The 25443-nt window shown below is 48.3% G+C and overlaps 1 protein-coding gene and 1 long non-coding RNA gene across 20 annotated transcripts; one reads left to right on the forward strand and one right to left on the reverse strand.

Annotated features, from left to right (window-relative positions):
• Window positions 1-1452: 1452 nt before the first annotated feature.
• Window positions 1453-17953, reverse strand: SF1 (splicing factor 1). 19 transcript variants are annotated; one of them, XM_063642828.1, is made up of 15 exons: window positions 15554-15729; window positions 15179-15338; window positions 13678-13806; window positions 10270-10345; window positions 7099-7251; window positions 6808-6897; window positions 6270-6453; window positions 6067-6182; window positions 5863-5970; window positions 4954-5134; window positions 4419-4692; window positions 4043-4102; window positions 3750-3929; window positions 2796-3000; window positions 1453-2363 (listed from the first exon to the last, which is right to left on the reverse strand). In XM_063642828.1, exons 3-15 carry the CDS (start codon window positions 13757-13759, stop codon window positions 2234-2236), a joined length of 1839 nt encoding a protein of 612 aa, XP_063498898.1. In that variant the 5' UTR covers window positions 13760-13806; window positions 15179-15338; window positions 15554-15729; the 3' UTR covers window positions 1453-2233. The 19 variants fall into 19 exon arrangements, with proteins under 19 accessions (XP_063498898.1, XP_063498893.1, XP_055101989.1 ...); XM_063642823.1 differs by having other exon boundaries at window positions 15179-15341; XM_055246014.2 differs by lacking the exon at window positions 15179-15338 and having other exon boundaries at window positions 15554-17953.
• LOC134737123 (uncharacterized) lies at window positions 16252-24583 on the forward strand. The gene is made up of 2 exons (XR_010121714.1): window positions 16252-16334; window positions 24019-24583. It is a non-coding gene; the product is annotated as an uncharacterized lncRNA (long non-coding RNA).
• The last annotated feature ends 860 nt before the right edge of the window (window positions 24584-25443 follow it).

A 25443-nucleotide genomic window follows, 5' to 3' on the forward strand; every position in this document is an offset into this window, starting at 1 on the left:
TGCTTTCCCACCCCAGGTGTCTTAAGACAGGTGGGCAGGCCTTTCTGTCTCTCTGATTCTGCCAGAGAGGCAAGTGGTTGCCACGGTTCAGAGGGCCAAGCCTTCCTGCTGTCTCTTCCATTTCAGGGCCTCTAGCACCTTGGAGACTGATGCCTTAGTCAGACACTTCCTCTCCAAAACCTTAACAAAAGCTGACGGCAGGGAGCAGAGAGGGAGGGAGCACAGGAATGGAGCTGGCCTCGGGGGAGAGGAGCGGAGGAGATAGCTGGGCTGTGGTTAAGTCATTTATTGATTTTATTTCTAAAACCCACACAGCGCCACTTTGCCGCTTCCAGAGCTTCAAAGAGCTAATTAACCGCCCAATGAGCCCACCAGGGAAACCAAGCTTGTGGGGGAAGCAATGAGGTGAAGCCAAGGTCAAAGAGGGTAGCCAGGCCCCAGGCCCTGCCCCCATTCTGTCAGTTAAGGACAAAGGCAAAAAAGATGTCCTCCTTTTGGTGAGCTGAAGTTTAGGGCTTGGCTGGGGAAACACACTGAGCCTGCCTTGCTTCTGAGGGCTCCTCAAGCCAGGCAGACCCATAACAAAGCACAGGCCTCCTGGACGGGGACCAGACACCCCAGTAAACAGCAGTAGCCAGCCCTAGCTCACAGCTGGAAAGCAGCCCAGGCCACAGTTGCTGGCCCCAGCAGCCAGGCGCTGGGGGAGCCTACTGAAGGAAGGAGAGGCAGGTGGAACCAGGGCAGCTCTAAGGCACCTCTCCCCGGGAGAAGACCTCACTACCTGGTGGAGACTCCACATGGATTTTTCTGGAACTCTTAACTACCCACTCACCGCCCAAGACATGAAAAAAAAAAGCAGAAGACCCTTCAAAAAGTGCTTGCAAATCACAAGACGGGGCACTTTATCCTGTCCCCCCCCCACCCCCGCCAAAGCCTACAGCGCTGGCAGGCTGCAAGTCACCAGCAGAGAAGGAAAAAAGCCACTTGGCGGTTTTAATTTTAGCTGCTCTGTGCCTGACAGGCAGGATTAGTTGGCTTGACCTTTAGTGTTGATGCCTCCCCAGGCCCAGGGCCTTAGTCAGGTGGCAGCTTCCAGGCACAAATCACCACTGGAGCTCATCAAACGTGGAGGTCTAAGCCCCAGGAAAAGGCCTTCAAAGGACAGAGACTAGAAAGATGAGCGGTGAACAAGGAGGGGCAAAATTGGTTCTCAGCGATGTTAACTAGTCACCAAAGGGGAGACTGTGGAGCCACCCACACACTGAGCTCCCACCACCAAAGCCACATACAGGAGGCAGGTGGTGGGCTTCCCTAATTAACCACCCAGTCTCACCCCCGGACCAGGTGCTGAACGAAAGTTAAGGCAACTTTGGTGCTGCTGCTGGTAGAGGAAGTTTATGTGAAAAGAAAAACCGGGCAGGGCAGGCATTAAAAAGAAAATAAAGAAGCAGACCCAGAAAACCACACTGCTCTTTTATTCAATGGAACATCCCCGCTTTAGTGCAGTGTTGAATCTAACACTGAAAAAAGCCCAGAGAAATTTCTGCAGATAAACCAGTGAAGAGAACGCGCAGTATACATTATTGTCAACATAATCACTCCATGGAGAGGGAAGTGGGAGAAAAAGGAGACAGAATGAACAAGGGGCTCAAACCCCTAGACACTGCAAAACATTCAGACACTTGGGATTAAAATAAAACATAAAAGGAAGCCTTCCAGGAAGGAGAGGACCAAATGGAATCTGAGGCAGCTCAGGTGATCAAGGAGCACAGGAAGAACTCCAGGCTGGCAGGCGAGCCAGAGGGAGCTCAGGCTGCCCACCCACTGCTGGCAGGAGCGCCAGGACGGATGGGAATCCTGGAACCCGGAGATGAACCTACCCTCGGCAACTTTACAAGACTCCCTTGACAAGGGTGGCAGAGATTTAAAAAACCCACGCTTTAAACAAACATCTTTGGGGGTGGCTATGGCACCTTGAAAAACCCACAACCAGCTTGACATGAATGGCCAAAGCCCTTGCCCAAAACCATTTGCTCCCCTCTCCTTGGTAAGGGAAGGAGAACTGGAGAGAAGGGAAAGGAATCTAATTGCAGCAGAAGACCGGGGAGAGCATCTCCTTGGACGGAGTCTGAAGAAAGGAACAGATAAGGAAATAACAAAGGAAAAAGAAAAAAATTAATAAAAATTTCACGATATGGAGCCAGCGTGTTCCGATTCCGTCCACAAAAATAACTCAAGCTGCTTTGCCGAACCATCCTGTCCACCAGGGGCGTTGCTGAGGCTGTCTGCCTGGAAGGGTCACCAATGGGCGCGGAAAGTCCTCACTCTCATGGCTCGGGCCATCGCCGCCGCGGGGAGGGATCCTGGCGGCCCGGTTTGGGGAGAGGCAAAGGGAGTTGGGTGAGGAGAGAAAGAAGACAAAGAAGACACTCGATGCTACGGGGCGCCAGGAGAGCCCAAGCTGGCGCCCCTACTACCACCTGCCCGTTCCCAAGCGAATCCTCAGTCGCTTGGCCCAGCCCAGTGCGTGCACACACACACATGCGTGCACACACAATCACATGCGTGCGTCCCAATGTCTGGCTCCATATGGTGAGGTTCGGCGTGTTTAAACGAGACCAATTCTCTCTATATATAATATATATTTTCTTAAAAAACAAGTCTAGTTCTGTGGTGGAGGCGGTGGGGGAGCTGGAGGCATCCCGAAGGGCGGCATGCCCGCCACCCCCATGCCCATCATGGTGACAAAGTTAGAAGGGTCCATGGGAGGCGGAGGAGGAGGGGGCGGGGCATACATCATGCCGGCGGAACCAGGCGGTGGAGGCGGCGGAGGGGGAGGGGCCCCAGGCGGCAGAGGCGGCTGGACCCCGGGGGGCAGGGGCACCATAGTGGGGTTGCCTTGCATCTGAGGGGCTCCTGGAGAAGCTGCGGCAGCCGCCTGCTGCTGTTGCCATGGCGGGATGGACCCTGTGCCAGCGCTCGTGGTGGTAGTCGTCGTATCTGGGGTGGTAAAGAAGCCCAAGGTCACACGCGCGGGGGCACACCGCGGCTGTCTGCGGCTGCTGCCTTGGGATGGGGGCGAGGGGCGCCTGCTCCTTGCTTGGCATGCGGTACGGTGGTGGGGGGCGGGCGGGCGGGGCTGGTGATGGGGAGTGGAGGGGTGGGCAGGACTACCCTGGGGTCAGCCTCGAGGTCTCTGGGCTTAACAGAGTAAGCCCTTTGTCACCAATGCCCCTGGAAGGGCTGAGGGGAAGGTACCAGACACAAGAACAGCTCTGATGTCCCTCCGCCCAGCCGCCGCCACCACCGAACGGCACATTCAACCTCAAGGCCACAGCTGCTCTCTCCCCACTGCCCAGTCCCACCTCTGCAGTCTCTCACCCCAATCGCAGCCCTTGCCAGAGCAAGCATGCACCATCCCACTCGACCCATATGCACCAGGCTCAGTCCAGCCAGCCGCTCACTCAGCCTGCGAGGGTCTGGACTTCTGGCCCCCTACCTACAATACAATAGCAGGCTCCCCTCCAGGCCCCCACGAACCTCTCCCCAGACACAACCACACCAAACATCAGCTCTCCTCTTCAAGATGCCCCTCCACCCCCTGGACCAGGAGGCCCTTTCTGTTTACAACCCCAGCAGAGCCCAGGGGCTCATCCCAAGACACCTGCCTGCTTGCGTGAGGCTCTATGGTTCCTGTCAGCCCCACCTCCATCCCACCCACCCCCACAAGCCCAAAATATTCTACTCACTTTGCTGCCATGGCAAGGGGGTACTGGAAGCCATACTGCTGCTGGGCGGAGGGGGTGGCGGAGGCTGCTGCTGCTGTTGTTGCCATGGGGGAAGAGGACCAGAGGGAGGGGGTGGGGGCTGCCCACTGGGAGGCGGCGGCGGCGGCGGCATCATGCCCATAGGTGGTGGCGGCATCATACCTGCGGATAGGTGGAGGCAAAGATGAGGCCTCAGGGAAAGGGGGGGGACTTGGGCCAGAGCCCCCACTCACCCAAGCCTAGGAGAAGACCCACAGCCAGCAGACAGCCATTACCTTTTCCTTGATGCAGGCGATAGACCCCAGAGCCCACAGGCGTACTTCCCAGGTACTGATCTTGATGGAAGGAAAGAGCAGGGACTTAGCAGGACATTGGAACTGGCCAGGGAAGCCACCCGTGATAACCTGAGTTGCTATCCTTACTCGAGTTCTGAAAACCATGCCTGTAAAAGGCAGGTCTGTGCTTACCCAACACAGAATCACTCCCTGAACCAGACTGGAGTCTTGCTCCTTCCAGAGCCATAACCCTGGCAAGTCAGGCAGACCCAGCACATTGCCCAGCCACTTGAGAGCTGCTTCTAGCAAACAGCGACCTGACATAACCCCTTGCTTATCCCAAAGCCCCAAGGTTTCTGGTCTGACACTTACTTACCCATTGGAGGAGGGCCATGGTGCCCAGGAGGGTGGGGGCCCTGGTTCATCGGTGGTGGTGGTGGCTGCATCCAAGGGGGTGGGGGTCCATTGGGGTTGTGCTGCATGGGATGTCCACCATGCCCACCTGTCAGGCTGGGTAATGGATGTGGGAAGCTGTGGGGGCCACCTCCGGGCCCACCAGGACCACCTCCGTGCATGCCATGGTAGGGCCGACTCTCTGAAGGGCCAGAATTCATCCAGGGTGGGCGGCTCTGGGTGGTAGACATGAGAGACTACGTGAGAGCATTTCCTGCCAACGTCCCTGCCTGCGCCCCCTAGTGGCAACATTGTTCTTCCGGTTATGCCGCAGGACCAGAACACAAGAACAAGGTCTTCCCAAAGTGAGAAGTCCCCAAACTGGCCTGAGATCCCGGAAGAACAATGTTGCCATCCACATCCATTATGTGCTCTACCCAAACCACGTGGCCATAGCTCCCAGTCTCTGCAGTAGAGAATGGGGAAGCCAGACCAAGACAGCCAGCCCCCAGGCTCACCGGTGGAGGTGGGTTGTTGGCGGGAGCAGCAGGACGAGGTGCACTGGCCAGGGGTGTGGTGGCAGGCCCAGAGGTGGAGCCCACAGATGCTGGGACAGGTGCTTCACCCAGTTCAGCCATGAGGGACAAATATTCTTTATCCATCCGTGCTTTATCCTGAGCTGACTGGGGATCTCCAGGCCTGAAGTGGGGTGGGGGACACAGAGAAAGGGGAAAAACTTGTTAAGAAGGAAGCTTTTATCCTGAGGAACCAACATACAGAAAGTTTTGAAGAATTCAATCACCAGATCATCACACATCTTTCTAACCCCTTACTGGGCATGGATCTCAATAGTCTCATCAGATCTTCAGTTTTGTGCCCAGTTCTGCATCTGGGATCACCAGAGCAGAGGGGCCCTGGGCGAAGAGCACAGGAGACCCTGAGCACTGATGAAGCACAGGTTCTCTCAAGTCAATTTCATCAAACTTCATTCCCAGTTTGAGGAAAGGAAAATATATGCAAGACTGGCACAACTGCCAGAACGAACTTCCTAAACAAAACCTTACATATCCGCCAGCCAGTCAGAAAGTGTTGGTATCTAGTGCTGACTTGCAACTGGTCAGAAATCTGTAGATTGATTAGTCTTCTTGAACCAATTCTTAACAGCAAAAGCAGTGAATTTCCTATTGAGCCCCAGTGAAAACATACCCAAAATGGAAACTTCCAGTTTTCTTGGGCTCAAGACAAACAAACAGGGGTATCTGTACAGCCTATTTCTAATTATCCTGGGCTTTAAATCACACCATTACAGACCACACTAACAGAAAAGATGTTTCTCTTGGTAAGATTAACAGCAACCAATTAACGTGCCAGAAGAGTTGTCCTGCACATTGCAGGCTACCAGGAAACCACAAGAGCCAGCACCTCACCTTTGGAATTTACAGTCTGAAGCAATGTGGCCAGCCCCTCCACACTTGGTACACACTGTGGTGTTGGTAATGCTGCGGGTCTCTGAGCTCTGCCAGGGTCTTAAGATCCTATTAAAGGAAAAAAGAGGTCAATGCAAGGAAACAATCTCTACTTCCATAGGTTCTTCACGTCTCTACACTCTCTCCTTTAAACTGATCACATACCTGTTATCGTCTTCCCGAAGGGTCCCATTCAAGCGAGCCAACTCCCGAAGCTGCATCTTCCGTAGATCATTCTGGTCCTCTGGGGTCTCAATACCCTGCTTCAGGATGTTTCTTATCTAGTGAAGACGCAATGGACAGTTAAGTGCTTAGGGCCTCCACCTAGGTTTCTGCCAAGAGGCGTCCTTTCTGGGCTCACCGCTCACCTGTTCCACTGCCTTTTTGACGTTCTCCATTGTATTGGCAGTGACCAGGGCATGAAGTGGCTCATCTTCTCCTGGCAACATCTGGCCATCTTTGCGCCCAACCTTCCCTTCTTTCACAGACCCTTTCCCCCGGATCATAATCTTGGCATTGCACTCCTTCTCTATGTTCTTCAGGGTGTTCCCTCTAGAGACAGGCAGAAATGACTGAGTTTATACCTGACACGTTCACGCTCAAGAAGGAACAGAGGCTGGACCAATTTGGCATTGGTGGGAAACCACAAGCACAGAGAATTGGATTTTCCCACTAAGAGCTCCATGAACTCTACATTATGGTCAGCACAGTAAACCTGAGGATTTGACTTCTCTGCACTAGTGGGGAAGTTAAGACACCTTCTCACAGAAAGGCATTAATTCAGCCAAAATGAATGTCCTACCAAAAAGGGGAAAAGTAAGCCAACAGTACCCAATTAGGTACAAAACGGACACATCTCACAGGCTTTAAAGGAATTCTATATCCTACAGACCAGCAGTTACTCACCTGGGCCCGATGAGCAGCCCCACAAAGTTGATTTCTGGGTACTCATCTTGTGGAATCATGACTTTATCACTCACACGTGTTGCTGGAGGTCTAAGAAACAAAAGCCTGTGTCACTGCACATTTCTGGAGGATGACACAGCCAGCAGCTTTTCTAAAACTAAATATTGGTACCAAGTGCTAATTATGGTGACTTGAGGCAAGAGGTGAGCAGTACCAATGTTGTCCCATCCCAGCAGGTCACCCATAATCTCCATGTGTCCTCATCCCAGATGACCGAGCCCCTCTGCTTACTTGTAATCTGCAGGTGGCTTGAAATCCGGATTGAGAGCAACCATCTCTGTGATGAGGTTGTGCCGCTCCTCTTCCAGCTTTTTGCGGGTGCGGAACTCTCGGGTGTTAAGCCGCTTCCCCTCGCTATTGTAGATGGGCTCAGGGGAAGGGGACCTGTGGGAAACAGACTCCCGTTTACTATTCTGCCCCGACTTCTCTCATTCCCACGCGGACTATAACAAGTCTTTCCCAGCCCCTCTGCCTCTCAGACCCTAATACAACACTCTTCGGAGGAACCGACCATAACGTGTGCTACTCAAGATCGTGTGGAATGGGGAGATGGAAGCTGGCTTAACGTTAGGGGTCTGGGGTGTGTGTGAGAAAGGAAAAAAATAAAAGATTTTGCATCTAGAAGGGATGAGAGGAAAAAATGTCTATCCTTTGGGGAAAATCTTTGGACTGTAAGTGGCAAGGACAGTATCATCCCCTGGAGTCTTCTTGCCAAATATGGATTTTCTTCCATTTGAAAAAAAATTACATATCCCAACTTTATGAACCACAGAAACCCCAAGTTTAGGCAAAAGGTTAACTCTTGGAGAGCTCATGCCTTATGAGGAAAAGCTTCTGTACCCCTAACACATAGTATGTATGAGCTCTTTAACCCAATGCAACTGGGACTGAAGGCTACTGCAGCTACTTGGCCCCCACAATGGAGAGAGATGGTTCAAGGCTTCGTCTTTGCTTTTCCTTCAATGGCCTGGCTGGCTGTGTCCAAGGCCCAGGAGACAACCTGTTTTCTGGCTGTTCGAGGTTGGGGAGTCTGGGTAGAGAAAAACGTTAAAGTGCTAAAGCAGCTTCTGCAAGAGGCTGCAAATGCAGATTTGGTCATACTTGTCTAGGGTCTGAACCTGCAAACAGCAAGGGGAAAACCTATGATTCTCCACCAGAGTTTACAAGTCCAGAAAGCAGATTTTCTCTCTCTCATTTTTTTGAGGAGTAAAATGCTGTTGCTACAAGTAAAAAAATATAACGATAAAATGGTCAGTTTACCACAGCTGGATTTTGCGGTAATAAAAAAGAGAGGTTACACTCCTAGAATTTTGAGTTAAGATTACAAAAAGGACCATAGCTTGATATTCTGAATGAAAATTTAGTAGCAGCTGCAAGAAGGGAAGAGACCATGTGGATCAGGTTATTAAAAAAACATACTGAAAGTAGTCAAGACTCCTATACCCTTGGTTTAGTTGAGAGAACCTTGCCTAGTTGGAGAGCAAGGACTGAACTCGGCTGCTCCCACTGTCTTCAGCCTAAAGGGAACCATGTCACACCACGTTACACACACGATGGAATAAAAGGTCAGGTTTGTTCATGGCTAATGACGGCTAAATGACACCTCCGTTTCTAGCATTTGTATAAACTGTTAGCATAATCCATTAAGAGTGAACAAACGCAAACATACCCCAGCTCATTAGACTACCATCTTATACATTTAAGTCTACAAGAAAAGATTTAAACATGTTTTTACTGTGCAAGTTAAGCAGCATCGAAATAACAATAAAGTGGCTTAATTGATATAACACCTTTTTAAGAAATTATCTTAATTAAGAAAACCCATGCATTTCCCTCCAACCTGGGCTCAAAAGCAAAACCAATCAGGCATTAGGGCCTCTTTCAAAACTGAATACAAGGGAGGAAAAACCCTGCTCTGGTTTTATTTCTAACATGCTTGACATTTCTAATTCCCACCCCACAGCTGTCTAGAATTAAGCATTCTTGGCTAGTTACAAAAACAAGTCTTACCAGCACCCAGTTGGCCATATGAAGGCCTCACAACAGTTTAACCTCTTCCCAAATTGCAGAAGTGAAAGGCAAAAGCTAGTGTTCTAGAGGTTAGACTGGCCCGACTTCTTCACCTCCAATAGGCATCGGCTAGATCAACTAAATTCTAATCCCAGTTATCCAGGAAGCAAAGAAGGTTAAAAATTCAACCTTTGGAGGAATTGACTGGTGACCTGTAGACATATTATTAAAGGGAAAAAGGCCAAAAAGGCACTAAACAGTTGTGGTCTATGACCTACAATGTAAATTAAAAAAAAAAAAAAAAATCTTCAAAAAGAAACGAAACACAACACAACCCTACAATCAGAATCTATCTATAGGTAAAATATAGCAAATGTAGTAAGTCAAATTAAAGAGTCAGTATGGAGAAACAAGGAAGTTAATGTTTCCTGGCAAAGGGCGGAAGAAAGATGCATGAGTGAGTGACTTCTAAAGCCATTACATCATCTTCCTGATTTAATAAGCTATTTACTGGGTAACAAAAACCAAAAACACTACTTTTTAAAGCAAAGTCTTCTCAACTATGCTGTATGCGCTAAGAGAAAATTCAGTGAGAGGGAGAGACTTACTGCCCTTCTAATTAAATGACCAATTTTATTTGTTCAATCAGCTAATAAAATTCCAGTTTAAAAAGTTCATCTCCCCCACACAATTTATTTTTCTGAGGTGAGAGAAACTGCAAACTGAAATGACATGACCACAGCTGTTTGAGGCCCACGCTCCCTTTAAGGAAAAAAAAAAAGTAACTTAGGGTTGGCTGCATGCCTTCCCCAAATAGGTGAGACTATTCTGGCCCCTCCCAACACCCCCAAGGCAATGGCCAAGGCTGAAATTTAACTGGCAGTGAAGTTGGTTAGAAATCTCATCTGATTTTGAAACCATCTCAAAACCAAGAGCAGGAAGACTGCAGCAGTGAGCTGACCAGAGCTCCTGGCTTGCTCAAGTTCAGTGATGCTCAAAAATATTTTTAGTCCCTGCACCGTATACCTGTGAGAAAAACTCTATGCCCTGGGCTTTCGGCCAAAGCAGGTACTGAAAAGGCAGGTTAACAGGGCCACCTCACTGACCCTAAGGGTGGGTAAATCAGGTTAAGATCTACATGCTTACCAATTGGAAACCAGTTGTCCATTTTCCTGTAACTTTTTATTCTCCCAACATTTTTAAGTTTTATTCCAATTTTCTAACTGTTGACTGACCATACATATTTCTAATTAAACCTTAATCCCCAGAGTGGTCAGGGTACAGTCGTCATACTAGGATTTTATTGAACTGACACAATATGTTGCCACCAGTAAAATGTATTGAGAAAAAGGTAAAAGCGTTACTGTCAGCTGGTTAAAACTGTTTCCCAACCTGTCCTCAGGGTTAGGGGGGATGCCCAGGTCTCCTGTGCGCAGTTTACGAGTCAGGTCTTCTATCTGCAGTTGCACTGGAAGAAACCAGGTTAGGAAAGAAAAAAAAGGATGGAAAAAAGACAATGTTACCAATAAACATCTGAAATCTCAACAACAAGCATGAAGAACTCGGAGACTTTGAAAGGGACGACTGATCAGTGAACACATTGAAGCAAAAACCCCCAACCACCTATCGGCAGGAGTCCTTTTACATCTATAGGTTTTTTTCACTTCAAAATGGTTATCACTTAAGGAAGCAAACAGTTTGTTGGAAGAGGGGTTAGCAATAAAGACTGTTCACTAAGGCTAACATTCAAGCAATTATTAGGAGGTGTTTCACCTCTTCCTCCCCACCAAGGCTTGCTTACAATTGGTACCGAGAATCATAAACCATGTTATATCACCAATACCCGATTCCCATCAAATTACTCAAGGGCAAGAATTGAGTTTTTTCTTCATTAAATATTAAACATAGCCCAAAATGAGACCCAATTAACATGGGACAAGGAAAAATACCAATTGAGCAAAGATCGTTTTCATTAATACCACATTTAAAATTCCTTAAATAAGACATTTAATAACAAAATTCAACATCTTATAGAAATTTGTACATACTCTTTCTGTACAACCAGACCTGTACTAGTGAGGGTCTCCCAATACCTGCAGCTTTTATTCAATTATATGAAATATTTATTCAAATATTAAATGACAAACCACATATCTTAATAAACCAGTAACCATAAAGTTCTAAGAATTTGTTTTCAGGCTCACTATTCATATGGGGAGCAGGCGTGTAGAAGAATGGAATGTGTGTTCAAGGACAATGTACTTGGCCCTCGGGCCTTGACCAATGAGGCTGTGCATGAAAAAGAGAGATGAAGGGTTTCACAAAAGTTGCCAGTGACTCCAGGGAAATGTTACACAGCTGATTTTCCAAGATAATGGGAAATGCAGAGCCAGAGCAGCTTTCTTCAACATGCGGAATAACCACCTGTTCCTTACCTTCGCAGCATCTGAGAATTTTGAGCAGGCATCTCCAATAAGGGCAAATGTTACTAGGCTGGGTTAAAACTGAGCTGGCTCCAAGACAGGATTAATGCGTGTCTAACCAAAGACTCCTTCTAACTTTAAATACATCCACAGGGCTATACCACACCCACACCTGAAACCCTGAAGAAATGAAAACCCATTATTATCGAAAGAAGATACTAGCCGGTCGCAGTGGCTCACACCTGTAATCCCAGTACTTTGGGAGGCCAAGGTGGGCAGATCATGAGGACAAGAGATCGAGACCATCCTGGCCAACATGGTGAAACCCCGTCTCTACTAAAAATACAAAAAAATTTAGCTGGGCGGCCGGGCACGGTGGCTCACGCCTATAATCCCAGCACTTTGGAAGGCCAAGGCAGGCGGATCACGAGGTCAGGAGATTGAGACCATCCTGGCGAACACTGTGAAACCCCGTCTCTACCAAAAATACAAAAAAAATTAGCCGGGTGTGGTGGCAGGCACCTGTAGTCCCAGCTACTCTGGAGGCTGAGGCAGGAGAATGGCATGCACCCAGGGCGCAGAGCTTGCAGTGAGTGGAGATCGCACCACTGCACTGCAGCCTGGACGACAGAGCAAGACTCTGTCTCCAAAAAAAAAAAAAAAAAAAAAATTATCTGGGCATGGTGGCGTGCGCCTGTAGTCCCAGCTACTTGGGAGGTTGAGGCAGGAGAATCACTTGAACCCGGGAGACGCAGGTTGCAGTGAGCTGAGATTGCACCACTACACTCCAGCCTGACGACATAGCAAGACTGTCTCTCAAAAAAAAAAAAAAAAAAAAAAAAAAAGATATTGAGGGCATCCTGGACAAAGCACTATGTACCGTGCGAGATAGAAAATTAGTAAGACACATGGCTCCCCAAGCTCCTTTATGCCTAGAAAATTCTGACTTTGCAGTTGAGTATTAAGCTTCAACAACTCGAGGTGAAAGTCACCTTCACTGAGGGGAGAAGGTGAGTCTTCCTAACTGACTATGGAAATGTGGGGCCTGATCTAAACAAAAAGGGTCATTCTCTTCTGTGGAGAACTACACCTGTCTTTTGATTCTATCTATTTTGATTATAGCTATAAATAGCCCTTAGGGCCCAGTGAACTAACTAGCCCTCCACAGAAAGAGAAAGAGAGAGATGTAAAGAATTTGTGCTCTTCCCATCTTCTAAGTATGCTTGTGTTCTTGGGACATCACTCCACTAGGGACATTTCACAAGGTTGTAAAGACCCAGACTGGTCTAATATGACACACAAGGGAATGGGTGGGAGTAGACAGGAACAGTAGGGGAAAGAACAAGTATTAGTAGTACTGTGAAAGGAGACAGACAATTCCAACGCCTCAAAATTCTCAGCAGTCTAAAAAACAGGAAATTAAGACCCTCAAGAGTAGTAACATGCTGGCCTTGAAGCTTTTTGGTTGTGAAGGCCACAGCCTCGTAGGCTTAGGAGGTCTTTGCCCGAATTTCCTCCAAAGGGGATGTTTATTTGGTTAGTAGAAAATGTTTATCAAGCGAAGTTTTTTGAGACAGCTGCACAAGTATATAAAGATAAAACTTGCATTAAAAATTTTTTTTCAAAAAAGCAATTTTGAGGTTAATTTCAATTCCACTGTGGATAGTCATTCTTAATTCTCAAAACCTCCCAGCAGATAAAACCTTTTTATCCTAGCACTTCATTCCATATCCATGCAATATCCCTTTCCCAGCAGAGTTCTTTAAGAGTAAATACAAGAGCCTTCATTTTAAGACAGCTCTCCATAGACCAAACCAGAAAAGATGTTGAAGGGAAGGTTAAATTCTTAAATTCAAGAAAATAAAAAGGGGTAAATTGTAAACACACTTTCAGAACCACTTTTTGTCAGTTTTTTTTTTTCTTTCAGAAAGTACCTATAAAAAGTAAAAGACCACATTTTAGGGGGAGAAATATGAAATTATGGTGAAAGGCCATGCTGTGAAAAGTACTTGGTTTACAGTACCTGCAGTGTTCTCCACTGGGGCCTGTCCAGAGAGGCAGATGACACTCACCTCATCAACTGGCAATGAACAGCAGCTGTAAAGAGTGGCTGCTGGACTGGGGACTGTTCTTACTCCTAAGTGAAACTCTACCTTCCTGATACTCATGGAGAACACTGCAGTTATGAACAGACCAAAACAAGGAGCTACAAATGCAGAACTCACTGGGCAAAAACTGACAGATGATATCAAAGTCGTGAAAGTATCTCATCTCAAAAAAGATTAACTACAATCTCAAACTTTCAAGAAATCCAGATCTTGCTCAGAATAAATCGTAACAATCTCAAAGTGCATTTGGATGCAGAACGTATATTTACCTATATAAGCTCTTTCTTGTTCTCGAGTAAGTCCAGGGGGAATAACTGTAGGCATTCCCGGAATCACTGTCTTCTGTTCCATTGTGTCTTGGTTCCAGCGGCTCCTCTTCCGCTTCTTACTTGGGAAGTCTAAAGGCAGAGACAAAGTCCATCAGATGTAAATATAAATAGTTATCAACAGACAGCTAAGGGTATTTAAGGTACTACACAGAAACTCAGCAGACTGTGAAACTGAGAGCTTAACCTAAAACTTAAACAGTAAAAAAACAGAAAACAAACCTCAGAGGTCAGAAATTTAAAGCTTATGGCCACTATAAGGGTATGTGGTCCTTGGTCAGGCAATTTAACATTTCACCTTCTGTTGTCTAGAAAAACTGTCAAATATATAAACATGGTAATCTTAATGCATACGACTGCAGAGAATGTTAGATATATACTACATCAACCATGAGTGCTCTGAAATCCCCAAAGGAGACACGAATACACTGAAGAATCATAGGTTTGTAAAGCAGTCCTGATGGGACTGGGGGCTCCACCCACCTCCACTCCCCTCACCAGTCACTTTTGTACGAGAGGCCGGACCACAGCTAAACCTAGCTACACCCTACCAAGTGGGAAAAGCCCAATTCTTCAACAAGATCACCTTGGTCTTCATAAGTTTAGCCAAGATCGGCATTCAATTTTCCTGGCCAGTTGGACACTGAGGGTCTGAACTCTTAAAAGGATCTATCAAAAATTCAACAAACAACAACCTATACAATAGTAGCCAAGTTCTCCTTCCCCCACACATAGGCAGGAACTCCCTACATTTACCACAAAAGAGTCCTTCTATTTCCCAAGGGGTACAGGATGAGAGAGAAAAGCTTTTTAAAACAAAGTGACAGGGCAGCCGGTCAGACTGAGATCTAAGCATACTGAACAGAAATTAAAAAACAAAAAACAAAACTAGAGTTCTCTCCCCAAAAGAGACCAAAAAAGATCAGACCCAACCATCATCTGAAGCAAGCCAACCTCTCCCGGATGAAAACCCTGCCTTGCTGTGGAAGCAGAGGAGCTATCCTTGGTACGGTTCCCATTCTGGTTCCTCAAGACCAGAAGGGAGTCGATGCACGTCATCAGGTGAGGCTTTCACGCCCTGCTGGCATTCACAGCCAGCACCCCGTCCAGCGCTGAACACCCGCCACCCCTCTTCCCGACACCAGCGGACTAGAGGGCAATACGGGACCCCCAGTCTATAAAGTTGCGCCGCACAGCCCGGCCACCTCACTGCGTCTGCGCACAGAGCGCCTCCCGCCCGCCCAACCCTCCCCCAACAGCACGCGTGCGCACTCAAGGCCCTAGAACCAGGCCGCGCGCGCCCTGGGGCGCCTCCGCCCGGGCCTCCCCGTGCGCGCGCGCGCGCGCCCCTGCCGCGTGCAGCCGCCGTCGCCGCCGCCGCGCGCCCCTCAGGCGGCCGGGCCCGTCCGCGCGACGCCTCTCGCGCTCTTTCGGCCCGACTCACCTCCTCCGCCGCCGGCCGGGCCCGGCTGCTGGTCCTTACGCGGCGGCTGGGGTGGCGGCGGCTGCGGCGGCGACACGCGCTGGTAGAGCGGCGGCGGAGGGGGCGGCTGCGGCGGCGGGTACGAGGCGCCGGGGGACGGTGGCGGTGGAGGCGGCGGCGGCTGCTGGGGAGGCGGAGGGGGCGGCGGCGGAGGCGGCGGAGGCAGCGCCGCGAAGGGGAAGGCCGCGGTCAGGGCCCCCATCGAGCCCACGGGCGGGGGCGGCGGCGGCCCGGGAGCCAGCAGCCCCGCCCCAGGCCCGGGTGCAGGCGGAGGGCCCGGCTCGAAGCCCCCTTTGGGCCCGGGAAGCGGGGGGAGCCCGGGGGGGCCCAGCTTACCCAACGGCGTGGCGTTCGCTCCGGTCGCCATGGCGCCCCCGGGGACAGGCACCGGCACCTGCTTTTCCTCTGCGGCTGCTTCTCCTTCGCAAGCCTCCCGGGGGGAGGGGACCCGACTGCGCTGCCGGAGCGCGCGGAGCCCGTCCTCTCACGCGGCGGGCGGCGGCGGCGCGAGACGCACAAAGAGGGAGGAGAGAGGGCGCCGCGGGGGCGGGCCGGGGGCGGTGGGGCCGGGGCCTGGATTGGGCCGGGCCGAGGCGAAGGGTCGAAATCGGCGGCCTCCGATTGGCGGAGCCTCAGTCCCTCTTGATGCGCGCTGGGATTGGCCGAACCGTTAGGCCAGGCGAGGAAATGGCGGCGGAGTCCGGTGGGCTGGGAGGTGTCGCAGCGCGCACTTCATTTGTTACTGCGTGAACTGAGCTCGGAGTCCAGAAAGGAGGGGATGGGGTGGGGCGAACTCTGTGACGGAGCGGCGACGAGCTCTCTCATTGGCTGCGGTGGTGGAGTCAATCAATCTCGCCTGCGTTGTAGTGTCGCGGGATTGGCTGTCGCTGGTTCCAGCCTTTTTCTACTCCCCTCCCCCAGGGGGCAGTTTCTCCGGGATTAAGCGAGAAGTCGCGGCGGAAAAGGCCCCGCCGGAACGAGATTTATGGCGGGGGAATCCTGGAGCAGAAAGTGCGCATGCGTAGATGGAGCAAAACCGCCTCCACCCGTCTCCCTTCACCATCGACCCTCGGGTCCAGCAAGGAAGCCCTAAGTGACGTCAACCTTTGTTCCCATGGTAACGCGGAACCTTGGGGCGGGAGCAGGGGAGGGGCTGGCGCGCGCCGGAAAACCGGCCCAGTTGACGCCTCAGGTAAAAAGAGACTTCCTGTTTTTTTGAAAAAAAAAAAAAAAAAAAAAGACCCAAAAAGCTACGAATAGAGAAGACTTATAGAAGGATTTAAAACAGTATTTGAACTGATGCAACAATATATTAGATGAAAGGTAACATAAGGTTAATTTAAAAATTACAAATACACACTTCTATTGGAATCTAAACGGAGTTCAGAGGATTTAATTAAATGATCTTAAAATCGTATAAAACAATAACTACGGCCGGGCGCGGTGGCTCACGCCTGTAATCCCACCACTTTGACAGGCTGAGGAGGGCGGATCACAAGGTCAGAAGGTCGAGACCAGCTTGACCAACATGGTGAAACCCCCGTCTCTACGAAAAGTACAAAAATTAGCTGGGCGTAGTGGTGCACGCCTGCAATCCCAGCTTCCCGGGAGGCTGAGGCAAGAGAATCGCTTGAACCCGAGAGGCGGAGGTTGCAGTGAGCCGAGATCGGGCCACTGCACTTCAGCCTGGGTGACAGAGCGAGACTCAAAAAAAAATAACTTACTACAGTAGTGGGAAAACTTTACAAGACGGAGCAGGAACTTGCCTTTACAGATGACAAACACAGTATATAAAACACAATAGGCCAGTGCCAAGGCACTGGGAGGCCAAGGCGGGGGCGGGGGGGGCATCACCTGAGGTCAGGAGTTCGAGACCAACCTGACCAACACGGTGAAACCCCCGTCTCTACTAAGAGTGCAAAAATTAGCCGAGCGTGGTGGCAGACGCCTATAATCCTAGCTTCTCAGGAGGCTGAGGCAGGAGACATTGCTTGAACCCAGGAGGTGGAGGTGCAGTGAGCTGAGATCGCACCACTGTACTCCAGCCTGGGCAACAGAATGAGACTCCATCTCAAAAACAAAAAACCACAATAATAAAACAATATGATATTGTTGGTAGGAAAGACACATTAGTGCAACAGAATCCGGAAATACCACAAAGGTGGTATTTTATTTCAATCAGGAAAAGATGATTTAGTTGATGTATGGCGTAGAGTCTTAAATTTAATCAACAAAACATTTAGAATATAATTTAGGAGACTATAAGGGTATTCTAGGGGTTGAGAGACTGCAAAGAGAGGAATCTCAAACTATAAAAAGATATACTTGATTACCCTGAAAATTAACACTGTGATAAAAATCAAGAGACAATGATAGATGAGGAAAAAATATTTGCCATACATGATAAAGAGCCAATACCTGTAATATACAAATAAATCTTAAAAACTAATTAGAAAAAAGGCAAAAACAATAGAAAATGAGCAAAAAATAGGAATGGACATGTCTCAGAAGAACAAATCCAAATAGCCAAGAAATATGAAAGGGTGCACAACCCCTCTGCTGTGGTTTTTTAAAATAAATATAAAAGATGTTGGAACTCCCACAACACTTGAAACCTGGAGAGAGAGGTGACTGTGATCTCAGCCACATATGGTTATAATTTTTTCTGAGATAATAAATTAGACCTGCTTGTTTTTCTTGTTCTGTACAACTATTGGAGAGAATTAAACACCGGGACAAAAACCTGCTGCCTTCTTAATGACCCTTCTTATAGATTATCTTCCCTTTTGTTGTCCTACTTTACTTAGACCAGATGACAGTAAACCCATGACTATTACACCGTCTGTAAAAAATGTTAAATGTATGCCTCCCAAAAAGAAACACTGCTTACAACCAAATTATTATTATTTTAATTTGAGACAGAGTCTCGCTCTGTCGCCCAGGCTGGAGTGCAATGGCACAATCTCGGCTCACTGCAACCTCTGCCTCCCAGGTTCAAGCGATTCTCCCACCTCAGCCTCCTGAGTAGCCAGGATTACAGCCACCTGCCATCATGCCCAGCTAATTGTTATATTTTTGTAGAGATGGAATTTCACCATGTTGGTCAGGCTGGTCTTGAACTCCTGACCTCAGGTGATCTGCCCTCCTCGGCCTCTCAAAGTGCTGGGATTACAGGCGTGGGCCACTGCACTTGGCCTATAACCAAATTACTGTAAGTATGCACTGACCGTACACTGCCTCTGCCTGTGTAAATGAAACCTTAACTTCTCTACTTCGAAACACTGACCCCATTCATCCGGAGTCAGTGTTTCCAGGTAGTCCACCCTCATGTTTTGTGCTTGAATAAACTATTAGAATTAGATTCTGACCCTTTTGATTACTTTAGGTGGACAGGTTTGAATGTGTCCCCCAAAGCTCAAGTGTTAGAAACTTAATCTCCAGCCAGGTGTGGTGGCTCCAACCCTTTTGGAGGCCGAGGTGGGTGGATCACCTGAGGTCAGGAGTTCGAGACCAGCCTGGCCAACATGGTTCTCCTGCCTCAGCCTACCAAGTAGTTGGGATTACAGGTGCCGCCACTATGCCTGGCTAATTTTTTGTATTTTTAATAGAGACAAGGTTTCACCATGTTGGCCAGGCTGGTCTCGAACTCCTAACCTCAGGTGATCCACCCACCTCAGCCTCCCAAACTGCTGGGATTACAGGAGCCACCACGCCCAGCCAGAAATCTCTATTCTTTATAAATTACCCTGACTGGGTGTGGTGGCTAATGCCTGTAATCCCAGCACCTTGAGAGTCTGAGGTGGGAGGATCTCTTGAGCTCAGAAGTTTGTGACCAGGCTGGACAACAGATCAAGACCTCACATCTACTAAAACAATTAAAAATAAAATAAAAAAAAATGCTGGTCATGGTGGTCCATGTCTGTAGTCCCAGCTACACGAGAGGCTGAAGCAGGAGGATTACTTGAGCCCAGATCATCAAGGCTGCAGTGAGCTATGATCACGCCACTGCAATCCAGCCTGAGCAACAGAGCAGGACCCTGTCTCAAATAAATAAATAAATTACCCAGTCTCAGGGATTCTGTTATAGCAGTACCACCTTAGACTGTGCTGAGTTTGTGCGACTGTTACAGAATCCTTGAGACTAGCTAATTTATTCACCAGTATTTAGACACTGCCTATAAGGGAAATACAAATTAAGGTGATAATGAGGAATCTCAAAATAAATGAAAATAGCAGAACATAAATGTGCTAACACCTACTATCGTTAATCTTTTAGAAAGTATTCTGTTGTCTATTAGAATTGTTCCTGCTTTCAAAAAATAAAAAATAGGCATCTGTACTCACAGCTACTTGTGAAGCTGAGGTGGGAGGATCCCTTGACCCAGGAGGTAGAGGCAGAAGTGAGCTGTGATTGGGTGACAGAGTGAGACTCTATCTCAAACGAAAGAAAACATAAACCCTTTCGATCCAATATCCCGCTCCTGGGAATCTGCCCCCAAACAAGCCATGTGATTATATAATGTTTTCAAAGTCTTCTGCATTTACTGCAGCATTGTTTGTAGTGGTAAAAATGGGCAAACAAAGTGAATTTCCATCAATATATGAATGATTGAATTGGAAAACCCATAGCGTAGAATATTAGGCAGCTTTGAAAAGCTGTTAATTCATACCAACCGACCTAAAGTAACTTCTGTTTTGTGTTAACAAAGAAATATATGACATGGCCTCGTTTTTGTAACACAAACCCCATACAGATGTGTGCATGTTTGCATATGATTATCTGAGCGTAACAAAGGCTACAGAAGGATACATAGCACATGCCCTCCTATTGCAGAGTGAAATGGGCGGCTGGAAGTTGCCCAATACATCTTAAACATCCAACTTTTTTTTTTTCTTATGAGATGGAGTCTTGCTCTGTCACCCAGACCAGAGTGCAGTGGCATGATCTTGGCTCACTGCAGCCCCCTCCTCCTGGGTTCAAGCGATTCTCGTGATCAGCTTCCAGAGTAGCTAGGATTACAGGCATGCGCCACCATGCCTGGCTAATTTTTGTATTTTTAGTAGAGACGGGGTTTCACCATGTTGGCCAGGCTGGTCTCAAACTCCTATCTCAAGTGATTCGCCCGCCTCAGCCTCCCAAAGTGATGGGATGACAGGCGTGAGCCACCACACCCAGCCTAAAAATCCAATATTAAAAAAACGCTAGCCGGGTGCGGTGGCTCACGACTGTCATCCCAGCACTTTGGGAGGCCGAGGCGGGCAGATCACGAGGTCAGGAGATCGAGACCATCCTGGCTAACACGGTGAAACCCCGTCTCTACTAAAAATACAAAAAAAAAAAAAAATGAGTCGGGCGTGGTGGCGGGTGCCTATAGTCCCAGCTACTTGGGAGGCTGAGGCAAGAGAATGGCGTGAACCCAGGAGGCAGAGCTTGCAGTGAGCCGAGATCGCACCACTGCGCTCCAGCCTGGGCGACAGAGCGAGACTCTGTCTCAAAAAAAAAAAAAAAAAATGCTTCATATGTTTAAAAAAATGTATTATGTGATTCCATTTATGCAACATTATATAACTGTATAGGCATTGACAAAAGCACCAAGGGCTGGGTGCAGTGGCTCACACTTGTAATCTCAGCACTTTGGGAAGGCAAGGCAGGAGGATTGCTTGAGGCCAGGAGTTCGAGACCAGCCTGGGCAACATAGGGAGACTGTCTCTACAGAAACAAAAATAATCAGCATGATGTGTGCCTGTAGTTCCAGCTACTTGGGAGGCTGAGGCAGGAGGATTGTTTGACCCCAAAGAGTTTGAGGCTGCAATAAGCTGTGATCACACCACTGCACTGAAGCCTGACAGAGGGAGACCCTGTCTCAAAAAAAAAAAAAAAAAAAAAAGGCTGGGCATGGTAGCTCACGCCTGTAATCCCAGCACTTTGGGAGGCCAAGGCAGGTGGATCAAGAGGTCAGGAGATTGAGACCGTCCTGGCTAACACGGTGAAACCCCATCTCTACTAAAAATACAAAAAAAATTAGCTGGGCGCAGTGGCGGGCGCCTGTAGTCCCAGCTACTTGGGAGGCTGAGGCAGGAGAATGGCATGAACCTGGGAGGTGGAGCTTGCAGTGAACTGAGATCGCACCACTGCACTCCATCCTGGGTGACAGAGCGAGACAACGTCTCAAAAAAAAAAAAAAAAAAAAATGTGTTGAGGTGGCGTACGCCTGGAATCCCAACTACTTAGAAGGCTGAAGTGGGAAGGATCACTCAAGGCCAGGAATTCAAGACCAGCCTGGGCAACATGGGTAGACCCCCGTCTCTACAAAAAATAAAAAATTAGTCGGGTGTGGTAGTGTGAGCCTGTAGTCTCAGCTACTCGTGAGGACTGAGGTGGGAGGATGGCTTAAGCCCCAGAGGCAGGGGTGGCAGTGAGTGGAGGTGGCACCACTGCACTCCAGCCTGGGTGACAGAATGAGACCCCATCTCAACAACAAAAAAAAGGCTGTGTACGGTAGCTCACACCTGTAATCACAACACTTTTGGAGGCCAAGGCAGGCAGATCACTCGAGACCAGGAGTTCAAAACCAGCCTGGCTGGCCGGGCGCGGTGGCTCACGCTTGTAATCCCAGCACTTTGGGAGGCCGAGGCGGGTGGATCACGAGGTCAGGAGATCGAGACCATGGTGAAACCCCGCCTCTACTAAAAATACAAAAAATTAGCCGGGCGTGGTGGCAGGCGCCTGTAGTCCCAGCTACTCGGAGAGGCTGAGGCAGGAGAATGGCGTGAACCCGGGAGGCAGAGGTTGCAGTGAGCCGAGATCGTGCCACTGCACTCCAGCCTAGGGGACAGAGCGAGACTCCGTCTCAAAACCAGCCTGGCCAACATGGCGAAACCACATCTCTACTGAAAAGACAAAAATTAGCCGGGTGTACTGGTGCACACCTGTAGTCTTAGCTACTCAGGAGGCTGAGGCAGGAGAATCACCTGAACCCGGGAGGCAGAGGTTGCAGTGAGCCGAGATCACACCACTACACTCCAGTCAGGGCAACAGAGCAAGACTCCCATCTCAAAAAAAAAGAAAAACAGAAAAAGATGCGGCCGGGCACGGTGGCTTACACCTGTAATCCCAGCACTTTGGGAGGCCGAGGCAGGCAGATCACCTGAGGTCAGTAGTTCAAGATCAGCCTGCCCAACATGGCGAAACCTCATCTCTACTCAAAATACAAAAATTAGCCGGGCAGGCCTGTAATCCCAGCTACTCGGGCGGCTGAGGCAGGAGAATCACTTGAACCCAGGAGGCGGAGGTTGTAGAGAGCGAAGATCAGGCCACTGCACGCCAGCCTAGGTGACAGAGTGAGACTCCGTCTCAAAAAAAAAAAAAAAAAAATTAAACAATACTTACCTGTGACTCAGCCCTTCCACTCCAAAGTATTTACCCACAAGAAATGATAGAATATATCCAACAAAGACAGGTACATGAATGTTCACAGCAGCTTTATTTGTAATAGTTCAAAACTGAACATGGTCCAAATGTCCATCAACAGGTGAACAGCTAAACAAACTGGCACATCCAAAGAATGGAATACTACTTGGCAATAAAAAGGAATAAACTATTAATGCATGCAACAGGGATGACTCGCAAATCCTTCTGCTCAGTTAAGCAAGAAGCCAGACAAAACACAAGTACATACTGTGTGATTCTATTTACATACATTCTAGAAAGTGCAGATTAACCTGTAGTGATAGAAAGCAGCACAGTTGTTACTTGGGGATGGGAGGCAAGGAGAAGCAGGAGGGTGGGCTTACCAAGGGCATGGGAGACTTTCCAGAGTGAAGGGGATGGTGGTTATCTTGATTGTGGAAATGGCTTCACGGGTGTACACATATGTCAAAAGTCATCACGTACACATTTTTATATGCAGCTTATTGTATGCCAATTATGCCTCAATAAAACTGTCTTTCAACAATACACACTAGAAGGCAGCAACTGCAAGGCGGCAATTCCAGAGTTCTGTGCAGGACACTGCAGTGATTCCTCTCCACTTGTTTTCATCATCTAGGGAAGCGTTCTCTTCGTTTTTGGCCTAGTCTTTCAAGCGAGTTCTATTTTTTCAGTGATTACTTTTAAATATTTTATTAAAAATTTTTTTTTTTTTCTTTTTGAGACAGGGTCTCACTCTGTCACCCAGGCTGGAGTGCAGTGGCAAGTTCATAGCTCACTGCAGCCTTGAACTCCTAGGCTCAAGCAATCCTCCCACCTTAGCCTCCAGAGTAGCTGGGACTGCAGGCGAGTGCCACCATGTCCAGCTAATTTTTGTATTTTTTGTAAAGACAGGGTTTCATCATGTTGCCCAGGCTGGTCTACAACCCCTGGGCTCAAGTGATCTGCCTGCCTCAGTTTCCCAAAGTGCTGGGATTACAGATGAACCACCATGCCCAAACTAAAATTTTATGATATAATATTTGATACATACAAAAGGATGTGTGGCACCTTATGTGAGTTAGGAACTGAGTTATAACTTGAATACCCATGAACCTACCACCAAACCTGAGAGCTAAGATATTACCAATACCTTTAAAAATTCCTGGATTCCTTCCTTATCCCATCCCACACTCCTCTCAGGGACCACCATCTCAGATTTTGTGCTTTCCCTTGATTTTTTAATAGGGTTGTATCTTGGGCATGTATTGCTAAACAATAGATGGTTTTATTTTGTTTTTGAGCTTTATAATATGCTATTGTACCATGCATAAAGTGCTGTTTTAATTTACTTCTAAGATTCATCTGTGTTATTGCATTATGTCTGTTACAGTATTTCTGATCCTCCTGACAGCCCTGCAGTTGGCTTTGGATATGGTAAACCTAAGGAAAGTAAAGCTCAGCAAGGTGGGGTGGCTCACCCAGTCCAAGGGCAGATTGCAGGGACTCCTCTTCACCACATCTTGTCCATTCCCTTACTCGTGAGGGTCTCCTGAGCACTGGCAGTGAGCAGGTGCTGGACATGCCACAGGGAACACGGCAGATCCTCTGCCGTCCCGAAGCACACATCATGGTGCTCCCCTTGACTTTCACCAGGATGATTCCGGGTACGGGCCAGTTACCTGAACATCCTGGGGGGCCCACGTCCCTTCTACTTGTCCTCAAGAATGACTTAAAGAGTCTGGTCTGACCCCCCCACAGGTTTCTGCCCATGGAGGGCAACTGGACAGCGGCTATCACCACGACAAACGCAGCCACCCCTGACTCATTAATGCTACTTCCAGGAACTTATCTTCTAGAAATGCTTGAATATGTATAGAGGGGCACTGGCCTAAGAATATTTATTGCAGCATTGTTTGTAATATAAAAGTAGTAAAAACAACTCAAATTTCCACCAATAGGGATCTCACTGCAGGTCATTAACATTTGTTATGGGAAACATACACAATGGAATACCACTAGCTGTAAAAAAAAATTTTTTTTTTAAAAGGGAGATCTTTAACGCAAAACTCCAGGATATATGTGTATCTTTTCGGGGTGCATGTGATAATACATTCATATTCTCCAGGATATATATATTTTTTTCTTTTTCTTTTTTTTTTTTTTGAGACGAGTCTTACACTGTCGCCCGGGCTGGAGTGCAGTGGCATGTTCTAGGCTCACTGCAACCTCCGCCTCCCAGGTTCAAGTGATTCTCCTGCCTCAGCCTCCCGAGTAGCTGGGATAACAGGCACCCGCCACCAAGCCCAGCTAATTTTTTGTATTTTTAGTAGAGACGGGGTTTCACCATGTTGGCCAGACTGGTCTCGAACTCCTGACCTCGTGATTCGCCTGCCTCAGCCTCCCAAAGTGCTGGGATTACAGGTGTGAGCCACCACACCTGGCCCCCCAGGATGTATTTTTAAAGGGCAAGGTCAGTACAGTATGTGGAATATGTTAATACGGATATAAAAAATCGCCAAGAATAAAATATACCAAATTGCTTAAATACGCAAAATACTTCTAGAAGGGTTCATAAGTAACTGGGACCAGGGTGGCTGGGGACAGGGGTAAGAGGGGGAGACTCTTCATTATATCTCTGCTGTATTTAAAAAAATATATACCATGGGCAAAGGTTACCCACTTAAAAATACATAAATAAAATTTAAAGTGTTAGTCTCTCAGTGCATATTCCCGGTTTCTCGGCCTTTCTTTGCTCGTGGCCTGCCTTTGCTGGCAGCAAGCGTTTTATGGGAGGCCCCCACTTTGGCAGTTTACA

Source organism: Symphalangus syndactylus, chromosome 1 (assembly GCF_028878055.3).
Source record: "Symphalangus syndactylus isolate Jambi chromosome 1, NHGRI_mSymSyn1-v2.1_pri, whole genome shotgun sequence".
NCBI lineage: Eukaryota > Metazoa > Chordata > Mammalia > Primates > Hylobatidae > Symphalangus > Symphalangus syndactylus.

Excerpts from the sequence above, each read along its gene's own strand:
- SF1 (XM_055245754.2), bottom strand. The coding sequence starts at position 15,584 with ATGGCGACCGGAGCGAACGCCACGCCGTTGGGTAAGCTGGGCCCCCCC. Across the intron at positions 6,898-7,098 it reads AAGCCACCTGCAGATTACAA|ACCTCCAGCAACACGTGTGA; the intron begins GTAAGCAGAGGG and ends TTTGTTTCTTAG. Across the intron at positions 5,135-5,862 it reads TCAGACTGTAAATTCCAAAG|GCCTGGAGATCCCCAGTCAG; the intron begins GTGAGGTGCTGG and ends ACCCCACTTCAG.